The sequence below is a fragment of the Salvelinus alpinus genome, chromosome 8 (genome assembly GCF_045679555.1).
Source record: "Salvelinus alpinus chromosome 8, SLU_Salpinus.1, whole genome shotgun sequence".
NCBI lineage: Eukaryota > Metazoa > Chordata > Actinopteri > Salmoniformes > Salmonidae > Salvelinus > Salvelinus alpinus.
The window spans coordinates 63101566-63112484 of NC_092093.1; the positions used below are offsets into that span (position 1 = coordinate 63101566).

The 10919-nt window shown below is 41.3% G+C and overlaps 1 protein-coding gene across 1 annotated transcript; it reads right to left on the reverse strand.

The window, feature by feature from the left end:
- Nucleotides 1–7647: 7647 nt before the first annotated feature.
- LOC139583435 (class E basic helix-loop-helix protein 22-like) lies at nt 7648–9885 on the reverse strand. The gene has a single exon (XM_071414517.1). It carries the CDS (start codon nt 9427–9429, stop codon nt 8602–8604), a length of 828 nt encoding a protein of 275 aa, XP_071270618.1. The 5' UTR covers nt 9430–9885; the 3' UTR covers nt 7648–8601.
- Nucleotides 9886–10919: the final 1034 nt, after the last annotated feature.

Genomic DNA, 10919 nt, shown 5'->3' on the forward strand with positions numbered 1-10919 from the left:
GGCTGTTATTGTGAAGTGACTGGCTGGCTGACTGGCTGATTGACTGGTTGATTGACTCAGTCAGTTAACCAGTCATGGATAAACGTGGGAACATGTTCACCTGAGCTCAAGACTGACACACACAAACATCCTTTTTACAGTCACTCTAAAGATCACGACACAAAGACAAGCAAATATGAAAAATATATTCTTTAATGTAGCCATCACTGACTGTTACCATTAGATTATTATGTGTAACTAATGTGTATAAAAATGCAGAAATGCTGATCATAAATAATGTATAATGCATGAATGAAAAGGAGAGTAAAAAGCAAAGGACAGTAGAAAACGCACTGTAGAAAAATGACTGTGTTACTTATTCATCTCATATATTCTATGATTTATTATTATGTCAGAGAAACAACACAGCAGGTCATTTTAGGCCACAGGAATGACGTCTTAGTTGTCGAACTCCCCCAGGTCCAGCCAACAACATCCTCCCTGTGACCCGAGACTCCCTTCAAATGACCAAAATACATTCCAATTGAAAACAGAGTCTTGGGATAAGCATACATTAATGCAAAAGAATCTGTAAAATAATTACTGCAACTGAATTGGTTACAATGGGAAATCATAACAGTCACAAACCACAGTTGGATCACCTGCTACTGTCCTCCCTTCCACTGGCATACTGTTATGTTCAGCTGATACCTTTCTTGGTCTTTCTGTTGTCTAGTAGGTCTACCATTACTTGTTACTTCTGTAAACTCTCATTATCCTCTCTCCTCACGAGGGAGAGAAAACAGAATATACACTACCGTTCAAAAGTTTGGGGTCACTTAGAAATGTCCTTGTTTTTGAAAGGAAAGCAAATTTTGCCCATTAAAATAACATGAAATTGATCAGAAACACAGTGTAAACATTGTTAATGTTGTAAATGACTATTGTAGCTGGAAACGGCTGATTTATGGAATATCTATATAGGCGTACGGAGGCCCATTATCAGCAACCATCACTCCTGTGTTCCAATGGCACGTTGTGTTAGCTAATCCAAGTTGATCATTTTAAAAGGGTAATTAATTTATCATTAGAAAACGCTTTGCAATTATGTTAGCACAGCTGAAAACGGTTGACTTGATAAAAGAAGCAATAAAACTGGCCTTCTTTAGACTAGTTGAGTATCTGGAGCATCAGCATTTGTGGGTTCGATTACAGGCTCAAAATGGCCAGAAACAAATAACTTTCTTCTAAAACTCGGCAGTCTATTCTTGTTCTGGGAAATTAAGGCTATTCCATGCGAGAAATTGCCAAGAAATGGAAGATCGCGTTCAACGCTGTGTACTACTCCCTTCACAGAACAGAGCAAACTGTCTATAACCAGAATAGAAAGAGGAGTGGGAGGCCCCGGTGCCCAACTGAGCAAGAGGACAAGTACATTAGTGTGTCTACTTTGAGAAACAGACGCCTCACAAGTCCTCAACTGGCAGCTTCATTAAATAGTACGCGCAAAACACCAGTCTCAACGTCAACAGTGAAGAGGTGACTCCGGGATGCTGGCCTTTTATACTCAAACTTGAGCTCAGGCGTATTCTGTTTCCATTGATCATCCTTGAGATGTTTCTACAAGTTGATTGTAGTCCACCTGTTGTAAATTCAATTGATTGGACATGATTTGGAAAGGCACACACCTGTCTATGTAAGGTACGACAGTTGACAGTGCATGTCAGAGCAGAAACCAAGCCATGAGGTCGAAGGAATTGTCCATAGAGGTCCGAGACAGGATTGTGTCGAGGCACAGATCTTGGGAAGTGTACCAAAACATTTCTGCAGCATTGAAGGTCTCCAAGAACACGGTGGCCTCCATCATTCTTAAATGGAAGTAGGTTGGAACCACGAAGACTCTTCCTAGAGCTGGCCGCCTGGCCAAACTGAACAATCAGGGGAGAAGGGCCTTAGTCAGGGAGGTGACCAAGAATTCTATGGTCACTCTGAAAGAGCTCCAGACTTCCTCTGTGGAGATGGGAGAAACTTCTAGAAGGACAACCATCTCTGCAGCACTCCAACAATCAGGCCTTTATGGTAGAGTGGCCAGACGGAAGCCACTCTTCACTAAAAGGCACATGACAATCCACTTGGAGTTTGCCAAACGGCACTTAAAGACTCTCATACCATGAGAGTCTTTAGGTGGGGACGAAAACAAGAATCTTGTTTTGAGAAGCAAGATTCTTTGGCCTGATGAAACCAAGATTGAACCCTTAGCCTGAATGCCAAGCGTCACGTCTGGAGGAAACCTGGCATGGTGGTTGCAGCATCATGCTGTGGGGATGTTTTTCAGCAGCAGAGACTGGGAGACTAGTCAGGATCGAGGGAAAGGCGAATGGCGCAAACTACAGAGAGATCCTTGATGAAAACCTGCTCCAGAGCGCTCAGGACCTTGGACTGTGGTGAAGGTTCACCTTCCAACAGGATAACGACCCTAAGCACACAGCAAGACAATGCAGGAGTGGCTTCGCAACAAGTCTCTGAATGTCCTTGAGTGGCCCAGCCAGAGCCCAGACTTTAACCCGATCGAACATCTCTGGAGAGACCTGAAAATAGCTATGCAGCAACGCTCCCCAGTCAACCTGGCAGAGCTTGAGAGGATATGCAGAGAAGAATGGGAGAAACTCCCCAAATAAAGTTGTGCCGAGCTTGTAGTATCATACCCAAGAAGACTCGAGGCTGTAATCGCTGTCAAGGGTGCTTCAACAAAGTACTGAGTAAAGGGTCTGTATTTGCTTTGTCATTATGGGGTATTGTGTGTAGATTGAGGAGGGAAAAAAACTATTTGATGCATTTAAGTATAAGGCTGTAACATAAAAAATGTGGAAAATGTCAAGGGGCCTGCATACTTTCTGAATGGTCTGTATATACAGAACCAGTCAAAAGTTTGTACACATCTACTCATTCAAGGGTTTTTCTTCATTTTTTAAAATTATTTTCTACATTGTAGAATAATGGTGAAGACATCAAAACTATGAAATAACAAATACTGAATCATGTAGTAACCAAAAAGTGTTAAACAAATCAAAATATATTTTATATTTTATATTCTTCAAAATAGCCACCCTTTGAGATAGTGTATCGCTGCAGAATGCTGTGGTAGCCATGCTGCTTAAGTGTGCCTGGAATTCTAAATAAATCACAGACAGTGTCACCAGCAAAGCAGCCCCACACCATCACACCTCCTCCTCCATGCTTCACGGTGGGAACCACACATGCGGAGATCATCCGTTCACCTACTCTGCATCTCACAAAGACACGGCGGTTGGAACCAAAACTCTCAAATTTGGACTCATCAGACCAAAGGATAGATTTTCACCGGTGTAATGTTCATTGCTCATGTTTCTTGGCCCAAGCAAGTCTCTTATTTTTATTGGTGTCCTTTAGTAGTGGTTTCTTTGCAGCAATTTGACCATGAAGGCCTGATTCATGCAGTCTCCTCTGAACAGTTGATGTTGAGATGGGTTTGTTACTTGAACTCTGTGAAGCATCTATTTGGGCTGCAATTTCTGAGGCTGGTAACTCTAATGAACTTATCCTCATGAGAGACAGTTTCATCATAGTGCTTGATGGTTTTTGCGACTGCACTTGAAGAAATGTTCAAAGTTCTTGAAATTTTCCGCATTAACTGACCTTCATGTCTTAAAGTAACGATGGACTGTCATTTCTCTTTGCTTATTTGAGCTGCTCTTGCCATAATATGGACTTGGTCTTTTACCAAAAAGGGCTATCTTCTGTATACCACCCCTACCTTGTCACAACACAACTGATTGGCTCATGCACGTTAAGAAGGAAAGAAATTCCACAAATTAACTTTTAACAAGGCACACCTGTTATTTGAAACACATTCCAGGTGACTACCTCATGAAGCTGGTTGAAAGAATGCCACGAGTGTGCAAAGCTGTCATCAAGGCAAGGGGTGGCTACTATTACTACATGATTCCATATGTGTTATTTCATAGTTTTGATGTCTTCACTATTATTCTACAATGTAGAAAATAGTAAAAATTAAGAAAAACCCTGGAATGAGTAGGTGTGTCCAAACCTTTGACTGGTACTGTATATATTACATATATATATTTTATATATATATATAATCCTAATCGGATCTCATTTGCTGTGTTTACTTTCTGGTTTGTTTCGATAAGCCCCTCTGAGTCCTTGTTTCAGTTTTGCCCCACATTTTAATTTTACTGTATCAATCTGCATTGAACAATGTAGTCTACATTACATAATGGTATCATGTGCCTGACTAAAGAGCGTTGTATCCCAGCAGTTGATATTGGTTGGCTGAGCCCAATGCAGGTCATATACTGTATCTTTGTTCCTCTGTTATGAACCGACATGGGTCATTCAATTCCCAGAGTTTTAGCCTGTTACTGATATGAAGGGGACAGTTGAATTCACTGTGCTTATGTATTTTCCATGTTTATCATCCTTAGCATACATCACATTCATTTTATGGATAGGTACCCTGGTGGCTCTTGATATGGTAAATTGGATATTTTATGGTTTAATGAAAAGGGAGCTTTTTTATCTTTCCCCTTTTATTCATGACCTCTGAGTCTAGCCATAAACGCCTTTAAGACAGGTTTGGCTTTGTTAGATTCATGAATAAAAACGATGCTGTTGATTATGGCTATTGGCTACTGTTAGCCGGCTGGCTGCTGAGCACTGATGGTACAGCTAGGAACCTACCTGTATTATTGTAGTGTACCACTGCCCCGTCATACAGTTGCCAGAGAACCATAGATGTACTGTTCAGAGTTTGGGAAACTGTCCTCATGTTGTCTCAGTCAATAAATAGCTACTATCATCTATCTAAATGAGCTATACAGGAAGTAATGGTGAAACACATTCAATTCAAACCCTCTCCAGATCCCTCTTCAACAGACTTGCAGGTCTGAATCAGTGAAGCGAAAAACAACATAAAACTCAGAATAAGACAACACATATCAAGCTAACTGACACAGTTTACCAAAGTGGAAGTCTTCATGTTCTGAAAAAATATTTTCTCAAATTACACCGTTTTAGCTGCTTTGTACCATATGTGCCTTGTTCATGTTTCCTTTTGACATTGTTCTGGTTCTTCCTCACACATATGGCTCTTTCTCACCCCAGGGGAGGAGGCTCTATTGGGCTAATGTGAGTATTAGTATGGGTTAAATGCTCCCGTCATTTATGCATTAATGCATATTGCATAATTGATGTTTTTGTGAAGTCTCAGTTTCCAATGGCCCCTAGTACTATTATATGTCTGTCATTACTATGATGGGTGTAAAAATGTGCACTACAGTTATTTTAATACTGGAAAGAGTACTGAAAGCTGAAACAATCCAGTCTTGTGCTTCAGCTCCTGAAAGTAGTTGATTTCTAGCAGTAATTGCTGACAGTATTTATATGCCAGAGCCATTCTTGATGTGTGCCTGATTATTTCCCCTCCTGATTAAGGTTCATTGTGTGGTGATTCAAGCCGTTTATGCGCTTGATGGGATTAGATAGGATAGTGTAATGACCCTGTTGTGTAAATGGCTCATATACACACACTGGGCCCTAGATTGGAAACTGGCACAGAAATATGACAAAGCCGTGAACAGGGTAGATAATGTCAGATGGATATTCAGATCTTTAGAATAATGATGGCAAACACACAGGACTGTGTATGATCTTAGCGATGACTTGAAGGAAACCCTTTGCTTATATATGTGGCTTTTTAGTATTAAAATCAAGGATACTCTACTATGATGCACGCTGCCAGTGTGCAATATCCTCCGTTTCCTGAGCCTCTAGACTTGAATAAGAATCCGACACAAAATGCTGTAAACGGACAGCATTTAAAGGCATGCCATTGTGGGCAATATTTCACTGGCATTAATATGATGAAGTCCAGGTTTCTGCTTTAGAAACAATATGTTTTGGTGTATTTAAAATTAATATGAAATGTAATTTAATTTAAAATGAGTATGGTGTATTTTATACTTCCATTGAATTGTTTATTTCAAAGATGAATCAAATAAAATGATAAGGCACCCATGATTGTGCCTTAAAGGCTTACTAGAAAGAGGAATTCATCCTTAAATGCAGCAAGTTAGTTTTCTGTCTATGGGCCAGAGGGACCAGACTTATCCCATAGTTTGCTGAGAACAAGGTCTTTGAGAGAGCGGTGTCAATTCATGTTTATCTGGTCCCAAAGTAGTTGTTCAGTTGGCACAAACATTCTGCAGTTGTCTTCAGCTAGCACCCCTGAAAACGTCTGAAAATGAGGACTTGCGCTGTCCATGGTTCTGAAATGCTCGCGTTGATGACTACTGACGTCAAATAGCTTACTGTCACTGTGAAGACTCAACTAAGTGGCTCAACTATACACTATGAATGTGAACGAAAATATTTTCGAGATTTTATAGTAGCACCAAATATTTTTTTTAATATATAAATTAAACGGTAATTTTTTTGACCTATATTATCTTGAATTACCATTATTTTTTCAATAATATTATTGTTGTTAATATCTATTTTGGTGTAATTTGGTTTTGTTTTAATTTCGTTATTAATTTTTGCTCAACAATTTTTTGTTAAAAAGATCTACTCATTGGAAAACATTACATTATCAAAGCTAGATCATATTGTTGGTCGCAATGAATTGCACCAGCCGGAAAAGTAGATCAAAAGATTTGTCCTAGTTCCTGTCTTCCTCCTCGACCAGCTCTTATTGTAGTCTGTCCTCCATTAATTGGATTAAGTGTGTGATTTCTAGGATAATACACAATTGCTCCAGTTTAAATACAATTTCACTAGGTTGCCCTTTGGCCCTGTCTTTTACTCTCAGTCATGCTGATGGACAAGAGAAACAGGACAATACAGGACAATACACACCGACGGCAATGCTGCTGATCACTGTGCTACGTTGTTATTAAAGACACCCAATTACGGCAATGAACAGTGTCGTAATTACGTTCCTTAATCACATTCTGGAGGTCTAATTGCCTTAACGATGTGTTTCATTAAACGAATGTAGGTATTACAGTCGACAGTTTTCATACACAGTTGTTGTCTAATTAACATATTATTAGACACCGTCATGGAAATTGTTTTAATAATCATAATTAAGCCTGGCTGAGCTTTGTAAAGTAATACTAACAGACATGTCTTTCTAGCCAGAGGGCAACATTGCCCACCACGTCTGGCCTTTGCTCCCAAGGCTTCGTGCTCCTTTACAGTTCAACGTCCAGAAAAGTTACCGCTTTTGATGGAGCAGAAAATTATCAACTCATTATTCTTACACAACATGCTTGGCATATGGCGAGGTTCCGAGGATCAACAAGCACTTTTTGGTTTTAGTAGGCTAAGACATGACCTGAGAAAAGGAGAAATTAAAATGCATTGTTATTTAGGCTTTGATGCAGGAATATAGAATTATACATGGAATATAAAATAAAGTTAGAATGGTAATAGTCGATAATCACGTGCAAAATACAATTTCTTGAAAATATGCTAAAATAGCCAAGTTCAGATTTTTCGAAGATGAATGAGGCAAAATTAACGTCGATCCTCAGAAAAATAGAATTCAGTCCGCTTTCTTATATTTCTCCACTTTGTGTCTACACATCAGACGAGCAGACGAAGGAATTCGTTATGTTCAAAATATTTTAATAAAGCTTTCCAACACATAAACACATACAAATGGCCCTCTTTATTCATATAGTACAGTAACTAATGTATCTACAATAATGCACTGCTTGACCTGACAGCGCGCCTGATCCCTCAAGACCTCGGCCTTATTGCAAGAGTGTATAAGAAATTAGGCAAATCAGACACGTCGCTATGCAGTATACAGTGTACCACCATGCAAATAAAATGTTTCAAATCAATAAATTAAAGGAAAAAAATCGAAAAGGACGTAAACTGAAGATACAGGCCATTAGAGACTCAAACGCCATTATATTACAGTGCCAAAGAAACTGTCAATGTAGCACAAGTGTTTCATAAAAAAGTAGTTAAATGACAATATACTTTGGGGTGAGAGATGAAAACAAATATTTCGTATTCAACTCAGTTCACTTTGCTTTCCCTCAGGACATGCCTATGGGATGCTCAGTGAATTCTCAAAAGTTCACCAAATAACGACCAATAAGCAAACGCCTTCATAAGTTATAAATCAAGTCAATAAAGCAGCAAGTTTGTGGTTTCTTATATTAACTAATGTTCCATCTATTCAAGTGAGATGGTCGCATGTTGTCAGATCAACACTCCATACAGGGTCCATATTTGAGCAAGTAATTAACAATTGTCAATCCAGCACCACTTGCGCTCCTAAACTTCTGTTTGGTTTTTCACTTTCATTCATACCAGCACTTAAATGATGCTTTATATACACAATCAAGTATTGTCTGAACAAAAAGCGCTTCTTTGAATGCATTTGTAAATGTTATAAAAGTAGGCCTACTGATCATCAGCTTTACTTCATGGTCTACACTGACTTGCAACCTTTCCAAAGTCGCCGTGTGTTTTAAAAAGTGGTGTTGTTTTTTTCTTGCATGTGCTTCTCTGAGTCTCTGGTACCGGCTCGTTGTTGTGATGCTGTTAAGGCTTGTCAGTGCATTGTTTAAACAGGCTCGAGGTGACGTTGTTGAAAAGGACACATTTGTCCGGGCAGGAAGACCCGGCCAATCCGGTGGTGAAGGGGTACACAGGCGGCTGGTCGTACGCACTTATCCCCGCGCTCAGACCCGGTAGACCCGGAGCAGCAAGGGCCGTTGTGGCGGGTATGGACGCCGCTGAGATGGCCTGACCCTGGTTCAGATAGGCCACCAGCCTCCTCATCTCTTCCAGAGCCTGCGCCTGCATGAGGATGTAGTTTTTGGCGAGTAGCAAAGTGGCGATTTTGGAGAGTTTCCGCACTGAGGGGCTGTGCGCGTACGGGATGACAGAGCGCAGCTCGTCCAGCGCGTCGTTCAGGTCGTGCATCCTTCGTCTCTCCCGCGCGTTGATGTTTAGTCTGAGTGTTTTCTGCTCTTTATTTTTCTTACCTCCCTCCGGTTTACCGGCGGCCACCGTTCTCCCATCGGCCAGGAGGACCATCTCACATCTGCCGTCGCTGTCATCGTCCTGACTCTGCTCCCCGCCACTGCTCTCGGCCGCCGAGGTCCTGTTGCTGCTCTCGCCGAACTTGACGCACAAAGATCCGGTCGGCAGACCCAGCGGTCCCCCTCGACCGCCAGCCAGTCCACCGGGTTGAATCGGGTCTGAGTCGGTCTGGTCGAAACAGCTGATTGGTGACTGGCGGTCCCTGGACCCCGGCAGGTCAACACCAGCCGCTGACCTGAAGGAGTCCATCTTTCTGTTGGAGACAGCACTGAGTGTTTTGTGGAAAATATCTCCCGGTCCGTTCAAGTTCATTCTCCTGTCCATAGCACTTCCTCTCCTCCAGACGCTGCTTTAGTGGGTGGCAGTTTCTGGAGACTCTCTCCCGGCGACGGCTCTTGTATAAGTTTCTTGCTTTGTGCGCTGTCAGAGAGAGTGAGTTGGTCTTGATGCCTTATTATTGCTCGACTTGTCAACTGAGATGTGGAGACGCATCGGCTCTCTCTCTACCTCTCTGCGCTCACGCTGCTTATTCGCTCTGATTCACCTTCAGCAGATCTCCACGGCGATCAGCATCACGCGCAAAACGGGGGAGTCTTTTACATCATTATCTCGAGGCGGGTTAATATGAAGAGGATTTGCCTATTGGGATACCGCTCTCTCGCACTCTCTCTGCCCCCTCTGTCTACCCAATCAGGTTAACGATGTAATTAATGGGATTTTAACAAACAATCCCGAGTGCTCTCCACCTCCTCCCTCTGTATCTCTCTGTCCTTCTCAGTCTGGGTATAGTGGCTCCGTGTGCACACATGTTGTGAGGAGCTGCCTACAGCTTTATAATGGGGCGCTGGGGTTTATTATACGAGTCACCGTCTGTATAAAAGCTTGAGTACATGTTTGCAAGGTGCTGGTCCTATTAGGAACCCCAACCACTGCTTTTGAAAGTGACATGCCAAGCGACATTCACCCGTCAGTGGGCAATCTAAATGCGCCTCTCTATTTCAGAATGATGGATACGTCGTAGGGATAATATAACTCTTTATTGACTATTGAGACACTAGACTGTCTTTATCCTCAAGTGTGAGTGTGTCTCCTTCCCTGCGTTCTCCTCTGTCTTAATAAGAAGCTCTTCATTTGTAGACCAATATGATATTGGTCTTTTGGCTGTTGATTCAAATGTATAACTATTTTAATCCTGTTCAAACTGTGTACTGAGAATAGAAAACGCAGGCAATAGCCTACAGTTTCTAGCCTAAAATCCAGAACCTGTTTTACTAACATTCCATGTCTTGTACTACGTGTCATGCCAAATGTTTTGTCAAATGTAAAGTTTCTTGTTTCATTGTACATGTCATTGATGGCCCCTGGATGCGAGCCTCTCTCTATAACTTGTGACTCTCCCTAAAGAGCTCCTATTATCGTGACAATACATTTGCAATGACAGCTGTAGGCTATCACATGTCAATGCATGTCTTACAATAAGCTTTGCAAGGCAGCATTGAGCTATTAATGCACTAATGTAACTTTTTTTTGCCATTTAATAATTGTAAGTAAGCTAACTGTACACATTCATTGACTGAGTAAAATCGATTTATTTAAATCAGAAAGAACCAACCCATCCAAAAAGTCAAGCTGGCTATAGCCATTACTTGTGCTGACATTGCCATCTACTGTCAAGAAGTGTATCCTACATCTATGACAAAATATTTCCCAACCAAACTTTGCAGAATTTATGCTTTCCTTTATCTCCAATTAGGAACACTCTCTCTCTCTCTCTCTCACACACACACACACACACACACACACACACACACACA

Coding starts and splice junctions, on each gene's coding strand:
- LOC139583435 (XM_071414517.1), bottom strand. CDS start 9,429: ATGGACAGGAGAATGAACTTGAACGGACCGGGAGATATTTTCCACAAA.